General features: G+C 47.2%; 1 protein-coding gene and 1 pseudogene across 3 annotated transcripts; both read left to right on the forward strand.

The window, feature by feature from the left end:
- Positions 1 to 71: 71 nt before the first annotated feature.
- LCMT2 (leucine carboxyl methyltransferase 2) lies at positions 72 to 21,740 on the forward strand. 3 transcript variants are annotated; one of them, XR_008466531.1, is made up of 15 exons: positions 72 to 162; positions 455 to 579; positions 2,056 to 2,137; positions 2,473 to 2,653; positions 4,747 to 4,903; positions 5,504 to 5,693; positions 6,122 to 6,229; positions 7,974 to 8,064; positions 10,284 to 10,541; positions 11,490 to 11,720; positions 15,375 to 15,472; positions 17,935 to 18,122; positions 18,210 to 18,345; positions 20,855 to 20,978; positions 21,366 to 21,475. XR_008466531.1 is itself a non-coding variant. In XM_054202111.1 (14 exons), the coding sequence occupies exons 1-14, from the start codon at positions 124 to 126 to the stop codon at positions 21,531 to 21,533; spliced, it is 2,052 nt and encodes a 683-aa protein (XP_054058086.1). In that variant the 5' UTR covers positions 72 to 123; the 3' UTR covers positions 21,534 to 21,740. The 3 variants fall into 3 exon arrangements, 2 of the variants coding, with proteins under 2 accessions (XP_054058086.1, XP_054058097.1); XM_054202111.1 differs by lacking the exon at positions 20,855 to 20,978 and having other exon boundaries at positions 21,366 to 21,740; XM_054202122.1 differs by lacking the exon at positions 21,366 to 21,475 and having other exon boundaries at positions 20,798 to 20,861.
- Positions 21,741 to 25,100: 3,360 nt separating this feature from the next.
- Positions 25,101 to 27,130, forward strand: part of LOC128909850 (glutamate carboxypeptidase 2-like) — a 29,602-nt pseudogene continuing 27,572 nt past the window's right edge.

Here is a 27,130-nt window from a genome sequence, read left to right on the forward strand (position 1 = left end):
GCCACTGGGGGGTGGGCGCGGCGAGCCCGCCAGGGGGCGCCCTCCATTGGCACCTCCCCGCCCCTGAGACGTCACCTCCTGCGCCCAGCGCCTCACCGCCTGCGGCGCCGCGGAGAGCGCGGGATGGGCCGCGGGCGGCCGGGCGGCCCGCACCCCGCCGCCGTGAGTGACCCCCTCCGCCCGGCGCCGCCATCCCACCGCGCGGGGACCCGGCCCCTGTGGCGGGTCCTGGCCAGGCTTCGTGGGACGGGGGAAGGGGGAGGCGGAGGCGAGGCGGGGCGGGGGGGGAAGGCTGGGACGCGAACGGGGGCTCGGCGGCGCCGGCGGGAGCTGCCCTTCCCTCTTCTCGGGACCCCCTCGGCGCTGCCGGGTCCCGCCGTCCCGCCCTGGTAGGCCCGGGCGCTTGTCGGGAACAGCGGAGCCCTGCGCCAGCGCCGTGTCCTTGTCCCGGCAGGTCCAGGGCACCGGCGGCAGCAGCGCCGTTAGCAAGTGCTCGGCGGCGGCGCGGGGCTACATCCAGGACCGGTTCCTGCGGCTCCTGGTGGGGCGGCGGCGGCGGCGAGCCCCCCTCGTCCACCGGTGAGGAGCGGGCGCTGCGCGGGGCCCGGTGGCTGCGGCCGGGCCCGAGCCGTTCCCCGGGCCCCTGCGTTGTCGCCGCTGCTTAAGGCACGGCTGTTTTAAATGCGTTTTAAGGAAGGTAGGCGTAGTGACGGAGTAGCACCCGGCAGAGCACTGTCCGTCACTAATGTCACCTTTTTACAGCGTTAGTATGATTTTACGTGGCTTACGAGCAAAAATTGAAAGCTTCGTCCCGAGTAAAACGCGTCACTGGTCTGGTTCCGATCTCCGGTATTCGATAAGATTTGAAAACTAGTGTACCAAAAATGTTAGCGCGTCAGTGGTTTTCTCATTAATTCTCGAGGACGTTACAATTTCGGTAAGGTATTTGGTGGCTCAGGGAAACGATATTATCTTCTGAATCAGTGGGGTCTGACCAGTGGGTCTTCTCTGGAGCTTCGCAGGACACGAGCGTAGTGTTTTAATGTGTGTGTGTAGAGGGTTCTGTGCGGGTACAGTAACGGAGTTTGCGCAATATGAGGCTAATAGTTCAGTGCAATTAAAGTGGCTGTGAATTGCCAAAGGAGTTTCATTCAGGGAAGAACCCCCCAAGCAGCATTCAAGCAGAAGCTTGCAGGCCTATGAAGACGAGTGTTGCTCGTCAGGTCGGGAAGCTGAGCCTGTGCTGACTTGGCACGTGACACTGGCGTGCCAAACTTAAATTCATAGAAAGAGTTATGTATTGGCAACTGTCGACCCTGTCGTCTTGAATTTCGGGATGTCTTAGAGTATCTGGTGGAGTCTTTAGTCCCTGTGAGGCGTGGGGGTGACAACGTGCTTGTTAAAGGGGGTGACAGGAACTGGTAATTCTGGTGGGGGCACCATGAAACTAACAAAGAGAAAGCCAAGGAAGAAGAGGCACCAGTCCCTGCCAGACCAGGCAAATGGTAAACACTTCCCAGGAGTTAGACTTACTTAGTTCCATTCAGTCAACAACCAGAGAATGAAATTCCTTTCCTGACCTTGCTGCTTTTACCTCTTCTCTTCCCCTCTCACTGCGTTTGCACACACTGACATTCATTTTGTTATACCTAATAGCCCCTTGTAAGTAATTTGATATTGGTACGGCATCTGATTTGGGGCAGGAACTCAGGTATTGGCCACCCACGTTGTAGGGGATCATCCGAACTGTCTGGATTCGTACTTTTTCATCCAGTGAGTTTTATGCGAAGCTGCACAGGTTCAGCTGGGATATCTACACAGTTTCTCTGGGTTATCCCCAGTCTTGTTGGTTAATACACTTACTGAAAACAAGAGATCTGCGTTTAGTAACAAGCTGTAGATATGACAAAATCATTAGACGTCTCCCAGTGTAGGTCTATAAACGTGGGTAGAAGCTGAGAGAGAAAAAAAAAATCAGTTTTTTGAAATGGAGGATGCCAGTGCTGGAGAAACGGGGCTCCTGGACAGTGATTACAACCGTATTTCATTCCACAGGGGTTATTACATCCGTGCCCGTGCTGTAGGTCACTGTGTTCAAGACTTCCTGCTGAAGACCCAAAGCCGCCCTAGGACACAGGTGCGTTTTCTTTGTCTGGGTGTATTGGCTGTTTCCACCTTGCGTGTGAAAAGTCGTTTTGGCATCTTGGCATTGCGGTAGCTTATTAGTGCATCTGTCCTGATCCTTTGCCAGAAGGGCACAGCGAATTTGACTGGCACTACTGTGGCTGTCCATTTGTCACTTTGACAGAAGTATCTGGGACGGGGCAGTACCTACACAAAATTCTTCTGCCTCTTGCAGAAGATTGCCTGATTTTGTCACTCTACAGATGATGTCATTGAATGTTTTTCACACCTTGGTGCTCGGGATGCTTCTGGAGTTGAGTATAACTTTTTCTGATACTTTCTCTGCAGATCGTGTCCTTAGGTGCTGGCTTTGATTCCTTATACTTCCGTTTGAAGGACATAGGTCTTCTGCATCACACTGTGGTATATGAGGTGGATTTCCCAAATGTGGCGTGCCAAAAAGCTACTCTGATCAAAAGAACGAAAGAGTTGTCAGCACTGGTGGGAGATACCGGAGGGGAAGGATTAGGTATGATATTTAGGGAAGGTATTCTAAATACTAAATGTTTAGAAGAAGCAAACATAACTTCAGCCTTTAAGAAGTGACGTATGATGGTAGAGGAACTACAAAGTTGTAGTTGAAAAGCGTGCTCGTTTTCTGAAAAATTTTGGAACAAATAAATCATTGTAAGCATTGGGAGATAACAAGATATATAGCTGCCAGAATGGATTTGTCAGGAGAAGATTGTATCAAACAAAGTTCAGTTTCTTTCTCTACAGTTTCTGAAGTACTGTGTCCAGCTCTGGGCTCACTAGTACAAAGAGCGTGTCAAACTGCTGCATGTCCAGTCCCTTCCAACCCAAACCATTCTGTGATTCTATGATTTTTCCACTGTGCCGCTTAGTACTTAGCTGGCACAACAATCCTTTCAGCTCCACTTAGGTTGTACAGTAGCTTCATAAGGCTCATTTTTTTTACCTGTCTTGGAGAGGGGAAAAAAAAGTCAGGTAACACAATGACTAATGTTTTATTAGTCAAGACACCTAAGAGTCATACCTTCTCTCCGACCCATGATGCCCATAAATAACAGTATAATTTAGGTTGGAAGGGGCTTTTGAAGGTCATCTAGTCCAACTCCTCGCTCACAGCGGAGTTACCCGTATCGGGTTGCTCAAGGGTTTGTCCAGTCAAGCTCTAACCGTCACCAAGGCTGGAGATTCCACCAGCTTTCTGAGCAACCTGTTCCCGTTTTTAACTACTCACATGGCAGGAAAAGAGTTGGGAATACCCTATTCTCTGTGTCCAGAGGGCAGGAAGCGATGGATAGACAAGTCAGTTGTTAGAAGAAATTAACAGGGAACACTGTCGTTTTTGTCTCCAGTAATGGATGCCTTTGAGAGCAGCGTAGATTAACAGCTCTCAGGACAGGTATAATTGTTGGATTGCACTGGTACAGAGACATAGACCAGATGATTTCTAAAGGTACTTTACAGTTTGCTTTGTTTATGATTTGGTTGTGGTTGAAACAGGTCAACATGCTATAGCTTATGATATCCTCATGGAGTAAAGAGCTATGCCATGATAATGCTTACAAATCATAAATTGGAACTTATTTCTGAGAACAGTGATCTGTGAGACTAGTCCTGGTGTTTGCAGAGAGCTGGCGTGTGCTGGTTCAGGATTCAATGCCATTTTACAGAAATCTATTTAACAAACAAACCAACCCCCAAAAACTTGGGAATGGTTTTATGGTTGTGAGGCAAAGCATTCAAATCCTATCAAAGCGATGGTACTTTCTTAGCCTAAACTGAAAGGTCTATAACAGAGAGCCATTAAGATTCAATTTATGGTTCCATTTAGTAATGGGGATTTCTCTTGAATTTTTCTTCAGAAAAATTGAGTTGATGGGCACAGACATGTGAATGATTACCTGTGGGCTTGATTTTCCAGTTTGTCCCTTTTGGTCTCAGTACTGCCATTATTTTGGTCTCAGGTGGCCAAGAAGGCCAACAGCATCCTGGCCTGTATCAGGAACAGCGTGGCCAGCAGGACTGGGGCAGTGACCGTCCCCTTGTCCTCAGCACTGGTGAGGCCCCACCTCGAGTGTTGTGTCCAGTTTTGGGCCCCTCACCACAGGAAAGATGTTGAGGTGCTGGAGCGTGTCCAGAGAAGGGCACCGAAGCTGGTGAGGGGTCTGGAGCACAAGTCTTGTGAGGAGCGGCTGAGGGAGCTGGGGGTGTTCAGCCTGGAGAAAAGGAGGCTGAGGGGAGACCTTCTCGCTCTCTACAGCTCCCTGAAAGGAGGGGGTAGCCAGGGGGGGTCGGTCTCTTCTCCCAAGGAACAGGTGATGGGACAAGAGGAAATGGCCTCAAGTTGTGCCAGGGGAGGTTTAGGATGGATATGAGGAAAAAATTCTTCATGGAAAGGGTTGTCAAGCACTGGAGCAGGCTGCCCAGGGAGGTGGGTGAATGCAGGCGTGGTGCTGAGGGACATGGTTTAGTGGTAACTTGGCAGTGCTGGGTTAACGGTTGGACTAGGTGATCTTAAAGGTGTTTTCCAACCACAACAATTCTGTGATTGCATCAGCACTCTAGTGAGATTGTGTCATTTTTGTCTCCCAGGGGTCACTACCTTTTCTGGAGAGGATTATAAATTATTGGGAGTGGATTTATCAGAGCTATCTGAGCTGGAGAGAGCCCTGGAGGAAGCAGGACTGGACAATGAAATCCCCACCCTCTTCATAGCAGAGGTGGTGCTCACCTACATGGAAAATAGCAGGTCAGTTGACTTATTCTCTGTTAGCTAGCCGGTAAAATGAAAAGAAGGAGCTTCTTTGTATGTACTTCACCCGGGGCTGAGACACCCGCTGTCTTATAACTAAAGCCTCGGGAACTCCGCAGGAGTCCCAAAGAGCTCCTTACATCATAAAATTGTGATGGGGTAATTGATGTCATGTGACATCCTAAAAGGGAGGAAAAAAAGAAGAAAAACCCCGAACGAATGATTTTTGAGTTTTTTGCTCTTCTCATCCCCTGAATTCTCTGCACAGATGGGGGATGAGATGTTCAGAAGTCCCCAGCACAGAACAGGCTGCCCAGAGAGGTGGTGGAGTCTCCGTCTCTGGAGACATTCCAAACCCGCCTGGACGCGTTCCTGTGCCACCTGCTGTGGGTGACCCTGCTCTGGCAGGGGATTGGACGGGATGGTCTCCAGAGGTCCCTTCCAACCCCTACCATTCTGTGATTCTCTTTTATGTATCACCTCTGTCAGGATGCCTTAGTGGCGTGCTTTATGGTGTTGCAGGAAGATATATTGCCTCTTCCATATGATAGGTGGGCTCTCAGTTATTTAGTTTCCTATGCACAATCTGTCTGACAGGTCAGATGCCTTGATTCAGTGGGCAGCGGAGCATTTCTCTCAGGCATGCTTTCTGCTGTATGAGCAGATGCACCCAGAGGACCCCTTTGGACGTGTCATGCAGCAGCATTTTAGCCAGATGAACTCTGCACTTAATTCTTTGGCACGGTACCCCGATGGCGAGGCACAGCAGATGCGCTTTTTTGAAAAGGTGAGTGCCTGCAGCTCTAGGGCACACATGAAGCATAATTTACCCAGGAAAGATGGTAATGTTAAGTAATTTTGGATGTCATCAGCTGTGTCAGTTACGGGTTGAAGGAAACAGGGCCGAGGCTGAGACACTGCCTTCTCCAGTAGCATGACTAATAATTTGAAGGTCCTTCCAACCAACTTGCAGCGTACTTTCTGGTGTGGGATTAAGGCAAGGTGTGTTCCTCTGAGACTTTTGATCTAATAAATTAAGTTCCTAAGAGCTTTACAGGTAAGAGACCTATCCTCCCCAGATTCTGGGCTGCTGTTGTTTCAGCCAGACGGTCTTATAGGCTCAAGCAGGTGTTTAAATTAGGGTCTTTTATTTTCTTGTGGGAAGTGAGTCTCTGTCCTTCTAGAGGTAATAATTTTGGGGGATTTCTGTTTTAGGGCTGGACTGAATGCAATGTCATGGATATGAATGAGTTTTTCACCTGCTGTATTCCAGAAGATGAGCAGCAAAGAATGCAGGCTCTGGAGCCTTTTGATGAATATGAGGTAACCCTCCTTTATTCTGAACACCAGTGACCTGGCTTTGATACGATAAGGTGTCTGCAGTTTCTTGTGGTCACGGTTTTGTACAAGAGCTGCTGAGGCATAGGTGCTCATGTAGGCAGAAAGGATCTTGAATCACACTTCGTTAACGCAGAGCCCACAGGAAGCTCCATGTGAAGTATCATTGGAAGACGACTCTCTTTGGGGTTAAAAAAGCTTCTTGTTCCTCAGTGAGAGTTCTCTCAGGGAGACAGTCAGCATCGCAAACTAGCTGGCGGTATAAAAGATGTTGTAGATGCTAAAAGTTTGCATGGGTTCAAGGGGCAATTATTTGAACGAAAGAGAAATCTATTGAGGATTACTGAACACACAAAAATACACCCGATGTGAGATTCCTGACGGCAAATGGTTGGGAGCATTCCTGGAGGGAGTAGATGCACTTGTCCTGCTCTCTTGTGTTTCCACAGGCTGTTTGTCATTGTTGGAAACAGGTTACTAGTTTCAGATCTTTTTTGGTCTGACTTTGTACAGCCGTTCCTATATTAACGATTGAAATTTAACTATGACCCTATTCTTTGCTATTTTTATGTTAATTGCAAGCAAAGTTTGCAACTATTTGAGGTCTAGAAGGGAATTCAAAGATACCGAGTAATTTTGAGATAGATGTCCTGTAGGATACTTAGTAGAAGTTTCCCTGTTGGTTTTGTGGTTCTCTGTTTATAATTTTCTCTAGAAATCTAACAGTTTGCAGTATGAAAACAATTTAATGTTCTTGGAGTTACTTTGCCAACCTGCAGGATCTGCTCTGCTACGTGAATGCAAAAGCGATAACTGAAAGATGCTGGCAGATGTGCAAAGCGGTGTAGAAATGTCTACAAGAGTTATTGTAGATGAGGGCAATTGCGCATACAATGAGAAAGTAAAGACTTTTTATCGTTTTCCTCATAGAGGAGGGTAACGTGTACTCAAGTCCAAGCTGAAAAATGTGCATTGGAGTAGGACATGTGATAACAGATAGCTCTACAATTAGCCTTTGAGATAAATTAAGATACAGGTCTTACTAGAAACAAGCTTGATCCCCAAATAGTGGGTTCTTCCATTTTCAGTATTTACATTAATTTTTTGATGTCACCTTTCAAAAGATGCTTTTTACTTCTGGTAGAAGTTGGGACAGTAATGCTAATATTGTGGTTTCTTGTGCCTTTTAAATTCATGTTTACGCCCTCTAGTCATGTAGTCGGCTGAATATATCCCACCCTACGGGATATGTTGGGATGAACATACCCAGTTCCCTAATGTCTGTAAAAGCCAGGGTGGACTCTAGTGTTGCTACTGAGTTCCTTTACAGTCCTCTTGCTCGTGCTTCTGCCTCTGAGTGAGTCCAAGGCCAGACTGGAAATCACATTTATGTATTATGGGCCAGCAGAGACAAAGTGGCCCCTTTGAACAGCAACTGGATAGGTTTATGGATGAGAAATCCATCAAGGCTTGTTCAATACAAAGACGGAGGTTCCTGCTTAGAAAATCTCAGCTGTAAATTTTTGAAGATTGGGGTGAAGAAGGTATTTACACACTGGCTCTTTCTCAGATTCAACTTTAGTCTTCTGATTTTGGCCACTGTTGGAAACAGCGCTAGGCTAGATTGGTCTTTGATTTGATCACCTTGGCCGTTCTGAGATCCTTACTACCTCTTGCTCTAAGATTTTGAGGGATGTTGTTTTTGTTTTTTTCTTTGGGCTTGCTACAGGAATGGCATCTGAAATGTTCTCATTACTTTGTCTTGACTGCATCAAAGGGGATGGAACCTTCCTGGACTCCATTGTTATCCAATATGACAGGTACATACTGACTAGTTCTCATAGTATTCTTTCATCTTTTGCAGGCTTCTCTGAGAGATTTTAGGAGACAGTAAAACCCTGGAAGGAGCAGGTGGGATGCTACCATCTGAGTAGCTTTCTCCATCCTTCTAACAATGGTTCTGCTGTCCGTAGTGTGGCCAGGGCCGTGTCCTGACTCTGGTGGTTCTGATCAGTTGCATTCTTTCAGCTTATTGAACTTTCCAGCCTGAACGGCTCTTCCTTCTGGTTACACATGGGGCCCTCCTATGCGTGGCTGCAATGCCAGTCCACCCTGCTGCTCCGCCTATTTTTGTGATCCCACAGACTCTCCCTTTTCAATTTATTCCCGCTTGCCTCCATACATGGCTCTCTAAGCCATTGTATCCTTCCAGCTCCCAAGAGGTTGCTGTGTTTTACTTACTGCACTATCACAGTATTGTTCAGCAGAGCACTCGGGAGCGTGTCACAAAGTTTGTGCTTTGTTTTGTTATCCCCTGTGTGTGGAATTGGACATGTAGTATTTCTGTTTCTGAAATGCTTTTAAATCTGTATGCTGCTTTTTTTAGATGGGAGAAAAGTGGTACAGCTGGGGAAAAGCCAAGACCAAGACTATGTTTCCATGATAAAAAGGACTTGGCAGCAGTAGCGGTCCAAGAAATTCCTGCTTTTGGCTGCTTGCTTCCTTTTTCAGTGTGGAAAGCAGAAGGCTATTTTTAACCTGTTTCACATCACTAATCTTGTTTGCAGCATAGCACCACAGGTAGTTCCGTCTGCAACTGAAAGTCGAAATCTGTGTTCCAGGGAGCAGAAAAAGCAGCTGGAAAAGGATAAGGCAGGATGGCATTCCCTAAGCCAACAACGCCACCGAATCCATTGTGTTGTATCTTGATTAGATCTGAAAACGTGTAATGAAATCGAAGCTGAATGAATGTGTGTGTGATCAAATATACTATGCAATTGTCACTGGTCCTTATGTTAAAACCTTAAAGGCTCCTAAATGCATAGGATCTATCCTTAAGTTAAAAAACAAAAAAAAAATATCTGAGATTTGCTTAATTGACAGTAATACAGTGAAGACACTTCATTAGAGACAGAAATAAGGTCTCTCTGCTGCTGACTCTTTTGTATTAAAGACTGCTAGGAAGAGCCTTCAAAGTCTGGTAAATTATCCACGCTTAGATATTTTTTACTGGGAATGACAAAAGGTGTGTCTCAAAATACCAGTACATGCCCCCAAATATCCTCTCAAATAGATTTGGGTCCCTGTTCGAGAGAGCACAAGTACTAAGTCTTCCAAACAGAGCATGGTAATGCTAATGTAATTTTCTGTAATGAAAAAAACCCTCAGTCTTAAAAAGATCCGTCTATAAAAAGACGTTTAAGCCTAAGTAGGTGAAATTTTTTACTTCATCAAACAATAGAAAGTAGGATCTCGTACTAAGCAACATTCAGTACAGGCAATTTTTCTGGGTATGGCATACAAAAAAATAGACTGAGAGCTGCTTCTCCTCCACCTCATCATCTCTTATAACACAAGAATAAGGCACTTGATTAAAACAAAGACAACACAAATTCAAAGCTGATTGAAAGAAAACAATTTGTACAATGCGTAGGTGAGATAGAGTCCTCTGCTGAACCCTTTGTTTCATACTAAGGGTTATAGTACTTAGAGAGAAGATATTTAGATAACTGAAAATATTCTCTTATAATAGGACCATTGGAATTAACAGAGGTTATTCATCATGCTTTAGAACTTTATTTCAGTGCTTTTGTGAAAGCAGGTTCAAAATCTAGGAAGGAACTTTGACATCCAACTTCCAGGCGTTTGTCCTTTTTCTGTTGTTCTTTGCTATTTAAGTAGCCAAATATTGTCTTCGTCAGAAAGGTGCCCCCTTTTGAAGGTATTGCAGCGATTCCTGTCTTGCGACAGCAGTTTAAGACACTGCAGTCTATTAGCCAGTCTTACCTCCACCCCGTGAAAGCAGTCTCAGAACTGTGTCAGGAGTTGGGGAGCAGTAAGCAGAAGTTGAAAGTTGGCACAGTGGTCCTTTAAACCATTACAGCTTGATTTCTAGGGCATGTCAGAGTGTCTGTGTGCTCTGTCAACTTGCTTTGCAGTTTTTTCTTCTTGAAAAGCTGAACAGGCTTGCTTAATCTCTCATTTAGTAGTTCTTGGTTCTTGTTTGTGCATAAGTTCTTTGGTTCTCTTTGGCTCACAGTTCCTCATCGTGATGGTCCCATCAGGACGGCTGGGAGTATCACTGCGGCAGCGTGTCCAATGCACTCTGAAGTTTCTGGCCTGAGACGTTATGGTCACCACTCTGTTCTTCTAAAACCCAATGTGATTCTCACCACTGGAGGCTTTGGGGAGGAGGATGGACATCACTGCCGTATGAGAAATTTTCATGTGCTAATTAAGCATGCAGGCTGCTGGAAAGCTGGCTATGTGAAAAAGGAAAATCCTGATAAAAGATGGGGTGAGTTCCCGTACCGATGTCAACTTTCAGGAAGATGTTTTTCTGCTAACAACAAAATAACATCTCATGGAAAAGTGGTGTCACAATGCAATTTTGCAGGCAGGCAGAGAGATCTGAAGGTTCTGAATGCTCAGTGCCGGGTCCTGCACTTGGGTCATATCAACCCCATGAACGCAACGGGCTTGGGGAAGAGTGGCTGGAGAGCTGTCTGGCCAAAAAGGAGCTGGGGGTGTTGGTTGACAGGCAGCTGCATATGGGCCAGCAGTGTGCCCAGGTGGCCGAGAAGGCCAAGAGCATCCTGACCTGTGTCAGGAACAGTGTGGCCAGCAGGACTGGGGCAATGACCGTCCCCCTGTACTGGGCACTGGTGAGGCCCCACCTCGAGTGCTGTGTCCAGTTTTGGGCCCCTCACCGCAAAAAAAGACCTGGAGGTGCTGGAGCGTGTCCAGAGAAGGGCACCGAAGCTGGTGAGGGGTCTGGAGCACAAGTCTTGTGAGGAGCGGCTGAGGGAGCTGGGGGTGTTCAGCCTGGAGAAAAGGAGGCTGAGGGGAGACCTTCTCGCTCTCTGCAACTCCCTGAAAGGAGGGGGTAGCCAAGGGAGGTCGGTCTCTTCTCCCAAGGAACAGGCCATTGGACAAGAGCAAACGGCCTCAAGTTGTGCCAGGGGAGGTTTAGGATGGATATGAGGAAAAATGTCTTCACCAAAAGGGTTATCAGGCACTGGACCAGGCTGCCCAGAGCAGTGGTGGAGTCGCCATCCCTGCAGGGATTTAAAAGCCGGGCAGATGTGGTGCTGAGGGACATGGGTTAGTGGTGGGCTTGGCAGTGTTAGGTTTATGGTTGGACTCGATGATCTTAAGGGTCTTTTTCAACCGAAATGATTCTATGATTGTATAAATTTCATGTGAGGAAGACCGATGTGAACCATGATGTTTTGTATCTCTACAGATGGGCGGTTGTACCATACTGTGTCATGTCTCTCGGACAGTCTGGCCCTGGTGGTAGGAGGACGAACATCCCCGTCAAGTGCAGGCTTGGGAATGTTGTGGCTAAAGTTTCCTGAAACCTGGAATGCCTCAGAGCCAGATGACATTACAGTGGAGCTTGTGAGTCTGCAGCCTGCTGCTGAACCAGCTGCTTTGCGTTGGAGACACAGTACAACTGAAGTAATATTCAAAGGTAAAAAGCCTGGAGAGAGTGAAGATGGCTGTCCGTATGTGGAGGTGTACAAATTGCAGAATATATGGGGCAGTTCTGTCCAGACAGCGAGGTCTAAAAGGCAAATTGTCATGATGTAGTCTTACTTCTCATGTAGTACAGGCTATACAGTTAATGTTGGTGCGTTCTATTCCTTTGTCTGAAACAATAGCTTTTTGCTGAACGTTTTGGAGATAATATTATATTAATAGATTAATCACCATTTTAGAGAATCCAATTACGTTTCATTAAGATTTTGTGCCAGTGGTGATTTTTTTTTTTCCTGTGCTTAAAGACTTAAAGCTTAAACTTCATTTGAATGTGTTTTTCTTACTGTATCTACCTAGTTCTTGTGCCTTTTTTGTTTGTCAAGTCCAGAAGTACTTGTGAGAAGCTTTACTAAATCTGATGAAAGGGAAAGACTGAGCAATCTCAGCTGAGTTTCCTGAACTGAGCAACTGAATTGATTTATCCAACAGTTGAGCAGGATTTCAATTATCTGTGCCATTAATACATGGTTGATTTGTTACAGAACCTATAAATCGGGTACCATGGGATAGTGACTTTTATTACAGATGAGCTCCAATCTTGTTAGTTTTCTAAATGCAGGGCAGGAATCAAAAAAAAGAGGTACGATTGTATAGTGCTTAAAAAAAGCTTATAATGCACTTTTGAAAGTGCTACAGCATATACTTGCAACTGCAATTTGGTTGGTTCCCCTCTCACAAACACACCTACCTACGTAGGAAAAGATTCATTTTCAGCGGCTCCTGTTTAAGCTGCAGGACGTGGCCGGGCAGGCATAATGACCAGCAACCCGTTTACATGTGACTAGTCCTTTTTATCCTTCTATCCCTCTGTCTCCCTGTGTTTGTCCCTCCCCAAATCACCTAAATCCATCCCTTTTCCTGCCTCTCGTTCCTCTCCTGAGCATCCTGTAATAAGTCTTAGGTAAACCCCAAATGCTTTTCCCCTGCATCTTTTAATGTGTCCCGTACGCCTAGGCAAGTACCCCCTCGAAGGTGCTACAGAGAGTTGCTCCCGTGCACTCATTTTGATGGGTTTCACGGATGGACAACGGGGCTGATAGTTCTCCTGGGACAGCCCTGGGAGGAGCCGGGACAGATTGTCTGATCCTATAAGCGTGTAATTGGGGTTCTCTTGCCTGCACATCTGTCACTGCCTCTCTGTGCATGAGGAAATTAAACTTTTATGGCTTGCTTGCTCTCCCGGGATGGGTCTGGAAGTGGCTGAGGCAGGATATTATTTGGGTTCCCCCACTTTGTTTTGCCTCTGTGCTCCTCTGTGGGTGTGCAGATGAGCTTTTCAGCACGTAACCTAGCAGTGCTAGTGCGTGAGGCTTTGTAATGATAAACAAATGCTTAAAAGAAGAGCAATGCAAATGTTAAGAACTCTTGGCGTTATGGATTACTAGTAAAGGAACAAAAAACAGAATGGAGAATACTGTTCTGCCATTATGTAAATCATAGAATCGTAGAATGGTTTGGGTGGGAAGGGACCTTAAAGGCCACCCAGTGCCACCCCCTGCCCTGGGCAGGGACACCTCCCACCAGCCCAGCTTGCTCCAAGCCCCGGCCAACCTGGCCTTGAACCCCTCCAGGGATGGGGCAGCCACAGCTTCTCTGGGCAACCTGGGCCAGGGGCTCACCATCCTCACAGCCAAGAATTTCTGCCTCAGATCTCATCCAATCTCCCCTCTTTCAGTTTAAAGCCATTACCCCTTGACCTGTCACTACAGGCCCTCATAAAAACTCTCAGTCTTTCTTATGAACCCCCTCTAAGTGTTGAAAGGCCACAGTAAGGTCTCCCTGAAGCTTTCTCTTCTCCAGGCTAAACAATTCCAACTCTTTCAGACTTTCCTCACAGGAGAGGTGATCCAGCCCTCTGATCATTTTTGTGGACTTCCTCTGGACCCGGTCGAACACATCCCCAAGTCCTTCTCGGCAGGGCTGTTCTCAGTCCGTTCATCCTCCAGTCTGTATCGATACTGGGGATTGCCCCAACGCAGGTGCAGGACCTTGCACTTGGCCTTGTTGAACTTCGTGAGGTTCATATTGGCCCACTTCTCAAGCCTGCCAGTAGAAAAGACATTAAAAGAGGCTTTGAGATCTCTTCTTGACACTTGAAATATGGTAATTTCCTTTTTCATATACCACATAATCCCCAGTGGTAACTGGAATTGAAACCTAGGGACATAATCTGTTCTGGAAGATTGATTCTTTGAGATCATTTATGGCTAAAGTTGTTCATGCTTGATCACACCAGGAAAAGGTTTCAGAACTTCCTCTCTGAAGGATAATATTTTAATTCTGGAGCGTTATGGAGCAGGATCCCTAGCTCTTTATCCAGGAGAAGCACCTCAGGAGAAATGTTACTCTTCTAGTAGCAGTTGACAGTTGGTCGGAAGCTCTGAATAGGTCTAGAATAAAGCCCTGCGATGGTATGCTGAAGGTTTGTCTAGTTAAAGATATTGCCTGTAAGGGGCAAAACCTTTGGCAGTTGTTAGCAAGTCAGTGGTGGCCTGAGTGGAACACAGGAGGCAAAAGTTGTCCTTTCTTAAGCTATTTCATTCTCCACCAGCTGGCAGGGAGCTATTGAAGGGAAGCACCAGGGGAATTGTTAAGCAATTGTTAGTCTAGTCTGGAGCATACTTTGAGTTCGTGGAGCGGTGTTTGATTAACACCATAATGTAGTTTAGAGTTCAGCCTCCCGGTCAAAATTTTCTATCAAAGAAGCGAATGCTAAATGGATAAATAAAATGTTATAAATAATACATCAGGTTTTGTCTTTGCCAGACTGTATCGTATCATCGCATTCTTGCCTTAATTTTGCTTTGCAGCTGAAGTAAGTGACGAACACGTGTGTTATTTGCACAGTCCATTATGAAGCAGTGAGCTGACGGGGCGTAGTGCAGTTAGTGCACATCCTTCACATCTACCCAAAGCACTTCTGCATCTTTCGTACCTCCTTTTTGAGGCTTCTCCGGATTAACTCCTACAGACATAAGTTATCAGTATGTCCCTTTTGCATGACCAAATACACATTCTTGTTGTTTTACGAGGATTTATCTGTTTTCATGGGATAAATAGATGTCATTGTGTTGCTACGATTTATGTATTCAGGGTTTTCTAATTTTATTAGTTCTACGGGTATAATCTTTCTATTGCTTAAATTTTCATTCCTGAAGTCCGTTAGGTATTGAAAAAACCCAAACCACTTTCTTCTTTTGGTTTTGAGACTACAGTGCGTGATTTCCATTTAGACCCTAAACATTCAGAAACCACATAATACAAGTGGATGGTGGGGGTCTTCCGAATGACCACAAAGATGAAGAATACAGCTTCTTGGTAAAAATATTCAGTCCTCCGTGTGTCTTACAAAAGATCTAGATACAGGAGTAATTCCTTTATCTATGAAACAATTTACCGCATTTATTGCTGAAGTCTGGAAATGTTCATCAGTTTGTAGGATGTCTTAATATAAAGAGCGTATAAAACTTCTGCCTGACTGCATTAATTTCTGTCTTTGGTCAGCTTCCCTTCTGTGCCAACAGAAATTTCTGGGTTTGTGACATACCAAATTCCAACTTCTCTTTCCATCTGTCTTTTTCCGTAGGTGAGAAGTACCTGTTCCTGTATGGTGGCCGCTCTGCTATAGAGCCTGTGCTAGGGGATTGGTGTTTCCTGCACACTCAAGAACTTTCCTGCGTTGTGGTAAGAACTTAGGAAGGCCCTGGGGAATAGAAATTGCCTTCACCTCATAGGTGCATGCTGCTCTATTGGAAGCCCAACTAAGCCACAGAGGTATTACCATATTAAAGCGGATGGCACTGGTAGTACTGTCACACTGCACGGTGATTAGAGTTCAAGCTAACTTCTAAACACCTTGCTATTTAGTGGACTGTGGTCTTCACTGAATACTTGAGGTTGGAAGGGACATCTGGAGACCATCTAGTCCAGCACCCTTGCTTAAAGCAGGTCAAACTAGAACAGGTTGCTCAGGATATTGTCCAGTTGAGTTTTGATTATCTCCAAATACAAGGCCCAGTGCAGGGTCCTGCACCTGGGTCAGGGCAGCCCCCGGTCCCAGCGCAGGCTGGGGATGGAGGGATGGCGAGCAGCCCTGAGAGAAAGGCTTGGAGGTGCTCGGGGGGAAAAGCCGGCCATGAGCTGGCACCATGTGCCGGCAGCCCAGAAACGCCCCCGCAGCCTGGGCTGCATCCCCAGCAGCGTGGGCAGCAGGGCGAGGGGGGGGATTCTGCCCCTCTGCTCCGCTCGGGGGAGACCCCCCTGCAGTGCTGCCTCCAGCTCTGGGGCCTCAGCACAGGAGAGACACGGAGCTGCTGGAGCGGCCCAAGATGGGCAGTGGAGGGGGAAGTGCTGATCCCCTCTCTGATGACAGCAACAGGACATGAGGAAATGGAATAAAGCTGCATCAGGGAGAGTTCAGATTGGATGTTAGGAAAAGGTTCTTCACTGAACGGGTGGTTGGTCAGTGGAACAGGCTCCCCAGGGAAAGTGGTCATGGCACCAAGCCTGTCAGAGTTCAAGGAGTGTCTGAACAATGTTCTTAGTCGTATGGTCTAGTTTTTGGTAGTCCTGTGAGGAGCAGGAAGTTGGACTCAAGTATCCTTATGGGTTTCTTCCAACTCAAGGTATTCTCTTATTCTATGAGTCCATGATTCTCCTCTTGAGGGTGACCAAGGTGGTGAAAGGTCTTGAGAGCAAGACTTGGAGTTTCACACTCACACACACGTAAGGTTCAGGGAAAATACAAATGCACTGGTTCCTCCTCCAGCAGCTCCAGGCATCCAGGCACGCATGGTCTTATTCCAGCTGCCATTCTGAGATTCTCAATTGATTCAGTTGCCCTGGTCACCCAAGTAGTTGCATCTGGGACATGCGCAGGTCCTGTCACCTGTGGTGGTCTTGTCCCAGTTGTCTGGCCTGAGATTTCCACTTGTGCCACAGGCCCAGGGGTGCTTACATCCCCCGTCTAACTCCAGTTCATGTCCCAAATTCACTCACACTGCCCCCCTCCCCAGTAGCTGACCCTCTGGAAACAAAGTCTTTGAGAGCCATGAAGATGTTCCTAAGACCTGTGTCCCCTCCAGCTCCTGATGCTGAGACCCTCACTTGCTCCAGTGGCTGGCACAAAAGGCCCAGGAATGCTTCCCCCCGGCGCTGACTCCGTTTGCGGCTCCGTTTTCACTAATGCTTGTCTCAGCAGTGGACAGGATGCACTACAGCTCCGTAGAGGCGTGCAGTGAGAATGACCAGACCGCATACCTTACAGGGCAAGATTTTGAAGGACTTGTAGCTATTGAGTCTGGAGAAGGTTCAAGATAGAAATAAATCTCCAAATATGTAAAATATAGCTGCAGAGAGGGTAAACAAATTGTTCTCCATTTTTACTTTGAGTAGTACAAGGAATCTATAGAAAGGGCAACTTCAATTGGACACTAAGAAAAGCTGTTGATTTTGAAGATAGTAAAGTGCCGAAATAGGCTGCCTAAATAGGTGAGGAATTCTTGTCACTGCAGACTTTCAGAAACTAGTAAATAACCATCTCTCCAGATGATAATAGGTAGAGTTGAGTTTGCTTTAGGAGAAAGGGATGGACCAGATGGCCTCTAAAATTTTCTCCACAGCTTGTTTACTATGATACTCCTTTAAACCTCTTACATTATTTTTTCCTTTAGGGCTTGCACTAAAGGTTTTATTTCTCCATATTCGTGCTGCAGTTAGTCATTTTATCTTGTTCTGTGGTTTGAGCCACTGATCACCTGCTTTGCTGGTCACTGCATTAGTCCACACGTTTGTAAACTTGTGGTTCTCAGGTGCATGTCTTGAACAGAACGCAAATAAAGTTACCTCTAATCAATGTGCAGATGGGAACGATATTAAATGTACCGAGGGCTAGAGAAATATTGGAAATAGTGTAAGTGGAAACATTTCTACTTAGCCATCCCTAGAGGAACATGTGTAGGTCAGGGTTTTTTTGATTGTTCCCTAGCATGCTTACTCTGTTCCCCTCCAGCAACGGTTCCTGTCGTATAGCCAGAAAGAATGTTACATCCCACAGGGCATGCAACAGGAAGAGCTCATTTAAGAGCCTGGACATGAACAAGGCACTTAGCTTGGCAAACTTCAGCCTTGGACTTATGTTTTCCTAGATTCCTGTTGAGGGTCCAGTACCGGAAAGCCGTCACTCTCACAGTGCCTGCAGCTGGAAAGGAGGAGTACTAATTGCAGGAGGTCTGGGAGCAGCTGAGCAGCCCTTAGGTTCAGTTTTCTTTCTGAGGGAGCTTGAGCGTGGCTTTCAGTGGCAGACGGTAGAGACACATCCTCCTCTGAGCCCGAGGTAAGTCGAAGGCATTCAGCAGTGAATCTTTGGCCTGTCTCTACCAGCCTCTTACTAATGGAGTTCAATCTCATTTTGAACTCACAGGTATTCACATACTGCACATGTGCATGACGGAAAACTTCTGCTCGTTGGTGGGGTGTGGATTCACTCATCTTCTGTGCCAGGCGTCACTGTCATTGACTTAATAACTGGTCTGTGCTTGGACTATACGATTAATGTGGTAAGTACAGCAATTTTTCTTCCAGTGTTGTCGTGAAGGAACATGGTAACTTTAGGGCTATTTCCTGAAATGGAGTAGGGAATGCAAAGCAGGCAAATCTGTGAGTGGAGTAAACATTCCCTCTTTGAGGTAGAATCTAATTTTGAAGTGCTTTTACCAGCCTAGAGAACATAATAGTGTTAGGTGAGGGAGAGTCTGAGTGTGCAGAAGACTGGAGGGCACGGAGCTGCTCTGTGCCAGACAGGGGAGCAGAACTGAGATGGGCACAAGCATGGTAATTTCAGGATGTCTGTGGAAGAAGAGAACAGATCAAACCAGAGCCTCAGTTAGTCTTTTTGGAGGTCTGCGGTGTAATTGCATTAAAAACTTCATGGTGGAAATTGCTTTGTGCTATAGCTGCTGCCTGAAGTACGAGGAGAAAACGGCATGGAAACACTGGAAACTCCACTTAAACATAAGCGAACACTTTACTGTAAGGGTGATTGAACACTGAACGGGTTGGTCAGAGGGGCTGTGATGTCTCCATCACTGGAGATATTCAGAACCTGAGTGGGCGAGGTACTGAGCAACCTGCTGTAGTTGAGCCTGCTTTGAATGTTGGACTAGCTGATACTCGGAGGTCCCTTCCAGCCTCAACTATTCTGTGATTCTGTTCTGTGATTTGGTGAAGAACAGTCATACAGGTGATGTCACCTAGCCAGATTTTGGCATACTCTGGGCAAAACTTAGTCTAAATCTGTAAGTAGCCCTTGCCTGTGATAATACTGCCTGGAGTACAAGAAAGACATGGATCTGTTGGAGCAGGGCCAGAGGCGGCCACAAAAATGGTCAAAGGCTTGGAACACCTCTCACAGAATCACAGAATGATAGTGGTTGGCAGGGACCTCTGGAGACCATCCAGTCCAACCCCCTGCCAGAGCAGGGTCACCCAGAGCAGGTGGCACAGGAACGCGTCCAGGCGGGTTTGGAATGTCTCCAGAGACGGAGACTCCACCACCTCTCTGGGCAGCCTGTGCCAGGGCTCTGCCACCCTCACAGGAAAGAAGTTCCTCCTCATGTTTAGGTGGAACTTCCTATGCTCAAGTTTGTGCCCGTTACCTCTTGTCCTGTCGCTGGGCACCTCTTGTGAGGACAGGCTGAGAGAGCTGGGATTGTTCAGCCTGGAGAAGAGAAGGCTCCGGGGAGACCTTACTGTGGCCTTTCAGTACTTAAAGGGGGCTTATAAGAAAGATGAGAACAAAGTTTTTAGCGGGGCCTGTTGCAATAGGACAAGGGGTAGTGGCTTTAAACTAAAAGAGGGAAGATTCAGACTAGATATAAGGAAGAAATCTTTTAGACTGAGGGTGGTGAAACACTGGCCCAGGTTGCCCAGAGAGGTGGTGGATGCCCCGTCCCTGGAAACATTCCAGGTCAGGTTGGGTGGGTCTCTGAGCAACCTCATCTAGTTGAAGATGTCCCTGCTTACTGCAGGATGGGTGGACTAGATGGCCTTTAAAGGTCCCTTCCAACCCCAACCACTCCGTGATTCTATGAGAAAGCTTCCGTTGCTTGACGAGTTTTGATTTATCTTTTACATAAAGAAACAAATTTCTTTAGATACCTGTACGTATGGATCCTGTCCTTGGTGAAGCTGGAATCTGCGACTAGTCTGTGTTTATAATGGGCAGTATGGGTGCCTCTGCAGCATTTTCCTGAGGGCATAAAGCATGAAGTATGCTTAAATGTAGTTTCATTTTTTCTTATTCTCTATGGCAGAAATTATAAGTGACATAGTATCCTTTGCATAAAACGGGCTAATCTTTTTGGATAGCTGTGAGCATGGGTACAGTGACAATAAAGTTGTATCTAAAAGAATAAAACGTCTTTGTTTACGTTGAATAAGTGGATGCAGATGGATTGTTAGCGGCCTTTGCTTATGAGCTGTTTGCTTTGACTTAGGCAAAACTCTGTAGGCTTTTGAACGTACTAGAACTGTGCTAAAGTATTGGTAGTACTGTACAGCGTGTGTGGATTGGGCCCAAATTCTGAAAGATTGTCGGTGATTTTCTGTGCAGTACTGGATACTGTTAGTATTAGTGCTTTGATAACGTACGTTGGAGGATGATATCGCCAAAAGCATTGGCTGGCAGCTTTCTCTGTGCTTGAAAAAGCCATGGAAGAGTTACCATGGGTAGATCTCTCTCTCTTAATCGCTATCCCTTAACCTTTCTCCAAGAATACAGATGAGGGTACCCCATAAAAGTTGCCTTCTGTTGTGCGCATTTTACAAGGGAAGCTTCTACAACCTGTCCTCTTCAGATTCCAGTGGCCCCAAGAATAACTGAATTACCAACACAACAGTTTTGTTACTGCTGCAGTCTGTTACCTGCAACATGTGTGTCTCCAAGGTTCACCCTCCTGAGCTTTCCAATATTGGGGGTCATCATAAAAGAGCTTCTCTTACGATTATCAGATATACAGGTTATGAATCAGATACTTCTTGGACCTCAGATGTATAACTATATCCCAGGACAGCTGTCCCCTTTGTGGTGAAGAGGGCACGAATGTTCATTGCTTCTTATATAAGAACTAGGAGACATCAAAAGAAGCTGGCAGGCAATATGCTTCAAAAGACTGCTTCATATGAAACATAGGTAAGCTCTGGCACTCCTTGCCACAGGACACGAATGCCAAAGGTTTCCACGGATTCAAAAAGTAACTGGCTGTATTCTGCGAAGAAATAACATTAAGGTTCAGGGAGTACAAAGACATTCTTTCTCATTAAAAACCAACGAACTGCAAGTTGTTGGATGGGCGGAGTATACTAGAGGAGTATATCGTAGTTTCCTTGTTCCTGTGTTCTCTAGCTATTTCTGCCCACATTTGTGGGTGGTATAGTGGACTAAATGGTCCTAGACGGGATCCAGTGCAGCTGTTCTTAACTTTCTAATGAAGGTACCATATGAAATACCTCTACAGTATTGTATGAGGTACGCGTGTGTCAAAGTCCTGTATGTTCAAAATCGCCTTTCCTTTTTTAGGAGCATCTGGAGTGGCCATTAATGCTACATAATCACAGCAGTGTCTTTCTGCCAAATGAGAAGGAGCTGTTGCTTATTGGTGGTGGTGGGAACTGCTTCTCCTTCGGAACGCACCTGAACCCCGAGCCTGTCTTGTTGAGCCTCAGCAATATCCTGGCCAGCCACTGACTGGGACCAAACCGGACTGAACCTGTGGTGAGACATCTATTGGCTTGTAGGTCCAAGAGCAGCAAAATGTTTCACAAAGGTTTTGCGTCCAGAAGGCTTTTGTAAAGATGGGATTAGGAGGGACCAGTTACGATGACAGTTTGCATACCTCATCTGTCTTTTTTGTACTGCTCTCTGTGTTGCTGTAAATAAAGTATCTCAAAAGTAGCTCTGTGGTGATGGCAGTAGTCCTTGGAGGTGAAATAAGGAACAGTGCCGTGTTCAAAAGGGACGTGACTTTGCACAGTGCTGACTTAGAGGTGCAGTGAAGTCACGGAGTCAAAAAGCCATTGGAAATGTTCAGTCAAGCATAATTAAATAAGTGAAAGGAAGTGTATCACAGGTCATACTCGAGTGTTTCAAAAGGTCATGTCTAATCTAGGTGCGATTCTTGTGCTCCTCTGATTCCTTTTGCCAGCAGCTCAGACCCTGCAAGCTGTGGCCCTTGCTTGTTTCCTCAGAGGGTAATCGCGTACCAAAGAGGGGCAGGAGGGAAGCTACATGAAATCACAGCTCAGCCTCATTGCTAGCATTTGAACTCTTCTGTGCTTGGGAAGGTACCATGGTGGGGAGACTGTGCTTGGAACAGTGTTTGAGCACAATGTTCAAACTAGGATGATGTTCTCAAGAAGAGACATACGCTTCTGTCTATATGTATTTCATACAGAATGACCAAATTAGTTCAGGGAAGTTCTTGTTTTGGGGAAAGCCCCATGGAGAACTGCTAGACAGAGACTCCCTGGAGTATAAACTAGAAAAGGAGAAAACAAGATCTCTAAAGTAGTACCAAAATTTGTTGAGACCGCGGATTGGGGTCATACGTGAAGGCATCCAAAAATCACACTGCCTTCTGAATTCTTCAGTGAGGTGTCTATAAATATGTGAAATTAAGGAGAAGGTGGAATAGCCTTGGTGGCTCTTGATGGCCTCCGCTGGCTGCGAAAGGGGCACACAATGCAAAATGCCTTTGAGAGCCCCTGCTGGGCCTGGAGCGGGCCCTGCGGGCTGGCAGACCAAGCTGCCTCCTCCTGCAGCTGAGAATGGCCGGTGTTCTGGATCTGGAGGGGACCGGGGAGACCCTGGGCCTCGGCACGTGTGGTGGTGGGAGCAGGCGGTGTCCCCGTTCCCGGCTCTACAACGCCGCTGCCTCTGGGGATGGGGGGCAGGAGCCAGCCGAGGCGCCGGGCGGGCCTGACGAGGGTGGCGAGGTCCCCCCGCCGCCTGGGGAAGGGGGAGCCCCGTGGGGCGGCCCTACGGCAGCTCCACCCCAGCCCCGAGCGGGTGGAGGGCCCCGCTCGCGGCCCGGGCAGCGCTCACCAGCCTGCCCGCCACCAGGCAGCCGAACGACCTCAGACGCTTCGCTGCTCCGGAGCCGCCATGAGCGCCGTCTCCCGGAAATGAAGAGGCCGGGGTGGCCGAGTCACTTCCGGAGCGCGGGCGGCGGGAGTGGGCAGGCGCCAGAGGACTACAACTCCCGTGGTGCAGCGCGCGCCCATGCGACAAATGGGGCCGGGGCCGGCGCGGGGGCTGACGGGAGATGTAGTTCGCGTCGCGTCATCCAATGAAGGTCCTGGGCGGGAAAGGGAGAGATCGCCTCAGTTTGACTTAAGGATCAGCGCGTACAGAAAACATGGCTTCTGCCGCGGCTGAAGATGATGACAAAGGGGTCAGCACAGCCATTGTCTCCCCGACACTGTATGAGGAAGAAGTGGCTGCTTCAGTGCTTGAAAACCCTCTGGCGCAAGCTGGCGCACGCGACTGACCCCGCAGCAGAGGCAGAGAGCCAGGCACCTGCCCCGCACGGCCCCACAGCCTTGGACAAGGCTGTGCCCGACATGTGACTCTGTGGGGGCCGCTGTGCCGAGGCAGCCATCTTCACCCCAGGCCTTCTCCTCCTCCTGCCCACAGGCAACCAGAGGTAACGCCGCAGGGCAGGCAGAGCCCGGCCTTGTCCCTCCATGGGGACAGGCTGCCACGGCTGCCCTGCCCCAAGAGTTCGCAGGCTGCTGGGAGCCGCCGTGCACAGGGAGCCTGCGGGAGACGGGGCCAAACGTCTTCCCAACCCTGGGAGCTGCCAATGGGCAGGTGGGAGGTGCAGGAGGACACAGGCGGGCTCGGTCCCTGTCGCAAGCTGGTCCCCCGTGCCATGCCCAGCAGGGTGCCCGGGCATGTCAGGGGTGCTCCCGGGAGTCACCGTGGGCCGCGAGGGGACCAGCCCCCTCCCAGCTGGCTCTGGGACGGGCAGCAGCCGCCTGCGGGGATGAGCGCTGCCCGGGGGGCTGGCGGGGGAGCCTGGCCGCAGGAGCTCTTCCAGCCGGCACGTGGGGACCAGGGCCACAGTCACGCAGCCTCTGTCCTCAGCTTGTCTTGCAGTGGGACAGCCTGGTGCGCAGCAAGGCACTGCCCCGCAACAGGGTGGTGCTGCAGGAGGACACTCAGCCCAGGCAGGCAGCGACAGCCGGGCACGCACCCGCCGCTCGGCCATCAGAACGCTCCAGCACCTGCTGCAAGCTGCCGCCTCTGCCACCAGCACCCTCGGCATCTCCTGCCGTGGGCTGGCAAACGGCCAGCAGCACCGCAGCCAGCAGCTGCCTACAGCCGGTCGCACCTGCTCGAGGAAGCAACGGTGAGCGGGGCAGACCTGCGGGGATAAGGAGCTACAGGCCTGCCCGGCAGCTCATTCCAGTCTCCAGCGCAGCAGTGAAGGACGCCGCCCGGGACATCACAAACGAGGTCCTGCACAAAGTTTTCACTGCAAGCCATGGAGCCAGCCAGCAGCACCGTGGGCCCGTGCACATCGCAGGGCTGCGGCTATGACTGAAACAACAAAGTATTGGCAGCCGACAGCAGGAAGGTCCCCGCAGCTTGGCCCACACTGAGGGGGGCACGGGGGGCCACGGGTGCTGCCAGCAGGGCCCCTGCACCAGCTTCCCTGGGCAGGGACAGGGGGCCAGGACACCAGGGACCAGTGGCAGAGCAAGATCCACCTGCTTCTCCCGTCCTCAGCGAGCAGGCCCCTGCAGCAGAGGCAGAGAGGCAGGCCCCTGCCCCATACACCCCCCCAGACTACAAGGATGAGGCTCTGCGGGACACAGCCCTGAGCACCGCGAGGGACGCTCTGATCAATTTTTGTAAGGCTGCTGCCTTATTACTGAGCTGACTGATAGGACTGACAGAATGACGTTCTGTTGCTAATGGAAGATAAGTCTCCTTAGAATGGACAGTAAAATAACCGTGATAAATAAATATAGTATTTTATTCCCCTCAATATCTACTTAGGTAAATAAGTTCTCTTAACGTGAGGGCAACTGCCATCACTGTGCAGCCTGCAGTAGATTGTGGCTGCTTGTCTGTGCTGAGATGAAAACAGTTGTAAAATACACAGTGAAAATCTTGTAAAACCAAAGAGGGATGGTGTGTGTCATGGGAATATTGCTCTGGTGTTTTTACTGTTGTATTTTGGTGTGTTGTACAGGCTGGTTTGCAAAACCTACAGAAAAGACGACATCTCTGAGTCCTTATGAGGAGGTGAAGGCAGCATTTATGGCTGAAATGAAAGCTGAAAACATCAAGCAGTTTCTTAAGTGAGCAATATCTAGACTAATCAGTCAAAAAAAAAAAAAAGAAAATAAAATCCAAGCAGCAACCAGTGCAAGGGTGCCACCAGCCAGATGAGGGTGTACAGGTTCTCGGACATAGATTTTATCTCATGTGTCCCAGTGAGCTGTGATTGACAAAACAGTAGTTTTGATTGTCTCAGTGGTTAAAGTAATTAAAAATTGGTCAAGCTCTTGCTCAGCCCTTGGCGAGTGCTTGTACAATGTAGAAATTCAGCCTTTCTCTTATGTGTCCTTTTTCAGTCTACAACAAATTTTATCTTACATTGATTTTTATGGAAAAAAGTTCACCTCAAATTAGGCTGTATGAATGAACTTAAATCAGGAGAGATTAAATGGAAAATAGCAGAGTACAGCAATGTAAAAGAGAAGAAAATCATACCAGTGTTGAAGCCGTTGGTTCTTCCTACAGCTTAGGCCTTAATCCTGTATTGCTACTCTCTACTCTCCCTTCACACTTTGTCATGTTGTGACCAAACTTTTGTGATAATGTGTGTCACCATTCCAGCCTTGTACTCACTTTCATGAAGAAAGGTACGTTTCCAGGCTCTTTCTGTCTGCACAATGAAGAGCTAGAGCAGACGTAGTAGATACCAGCTGGTCAGCTGATGGTACGTTACGCTGCTCATAATAAATCTCATAGTCTTAAAGCTTTAGAGTCTTTTTTTGAGACCATGGTTTTTTGCCAATAATTTTGTCATCTCATCTACCCATTAGTACTTAAATTAGTTGATTTTAAATGTACTCTTACTTCTTTTATTAAATCCTAAAAGCAAAGCTGCTAACATTTGTTCCTGAGAATTCAAAACAATGGAAGATGATAATACAGATTTTTTTTTTCATCTATTACAGTTTAAATACTGTAATTAATTTCTTAGTTTCTGTAACTTAGAAGCTTGACTACAAGGAAGCTGATACACTATTATTTGTTTATTTTAGGGGTCTTGTAAGCAGATTATTTTTCTCCTAGGAGAGTGTAGTATTTGTTAAGAGCTGTATTTATTCCAGTCAGTAATGGACCAGAAGTCATAGTTTATGGATAGAAATTTACTTTCTGTGTAAAGAAAGTGTTAGAATATCAGTTATTTTAGGAGTAATCAACAAATTCAGGTTTGCCTTAAGTTACCAGCCTGATTAAATAGCATGAACTTCTATCTTGCTACAAAACTAAATAACTAAAAAAAGCATTTTTGGTTTCTAAGATTGTGGCAATCCCACTCATTTCATTTTAAGTGCCCTTGCCACAAACCGTTGCAAATAAATTAGCTGGAAAGTACGTTCTCTTTACTACATAACAGCCATGTCCGGGACTATATAAACATCACAAACTGAAGACTTAGGATTTTTTTAACGGTCTTAACCTGTGTTTTGGCTCCTCAAAAGTCAACTGTTCTTAAACAGCTCTGTAAAAGGACTGCTTTCTGCCCTCTTAACTCCCTGTCTTTACGCCAACAGGAAATGTACCTCGTTTACTGTCCTGTGGCCAGTTCTGTGGTGAAATATGGCAGATACTTAGTCCCTGCTCAGAGCTACCAGTACAGGCAACCAACAAATTAGAACAGGAAATGAAGAAAAACACAGTCTTCAGTTAAATGGGAATATAATGTAGGAGAATGTTATTCCGTAAGTCAAATTTTAATGAAAATGTGAGACTTAAACATTCCAAACTCATACAGAAAACAGCCGTTGGCTCTAACAGTAGCACGTAACTGCGCTCTTGGTTCAGTACGTCATCCAGAAAAGGGTACGGTCACTGTAGCAGGGACTTCTACTACAGTGTTGGTACTGGATGTTTACGTTATCAAAGGAACATGGTTTTATCTAGCAGCATTTGTTACAAAAGCAGATGTGTATCGTTCTTCCAAAATGCTTTACTTGATGTCTTTGTTCTCACTGGAACTAAAAAATTAAAATTTTTCCCAACCTTATACCCCGTCCTTA

Source organism: Rissa tridactyla, chromosome 1, assembly GCF_028500815.1.
Source record: "Rissa tridactyla isolate bRisTri1 chromosome 1, bRisTri1.patW.cur.20221130, whole genome shotgun sequence".
NCBI classification, from domain to species: Eukaryota; Metazoa; Chordata; class Aves; order Charadriiformes; family Laridae; genus Rissa; species Rissa tridactyla.

Excerpts from the sequence above, each read along its gene's own strand:
- LCMT2 (XM_054202111.1), top strand. The coding sequence starts at position 124 with ATGGGCCGCGGGCGGCCGGGCGGCCCGCACCCCGCCGCC. Across the intron at positions 2,654-4,746 it reads TACCGGAGGGGAAGGATTAG|GGGTCACTACCTTTTCTGGA; the intron begins GTATGATATTTA and ends TTTGTCTCCCAG. Across the intron at positions 11,721-15,374 it reads AACTGAAGTAATATTCAAAG|GTGAGAAGTACCTGTTCCTG; the intron begins GTAAAAAGCCTG and ends CTTTTTCCGTAG.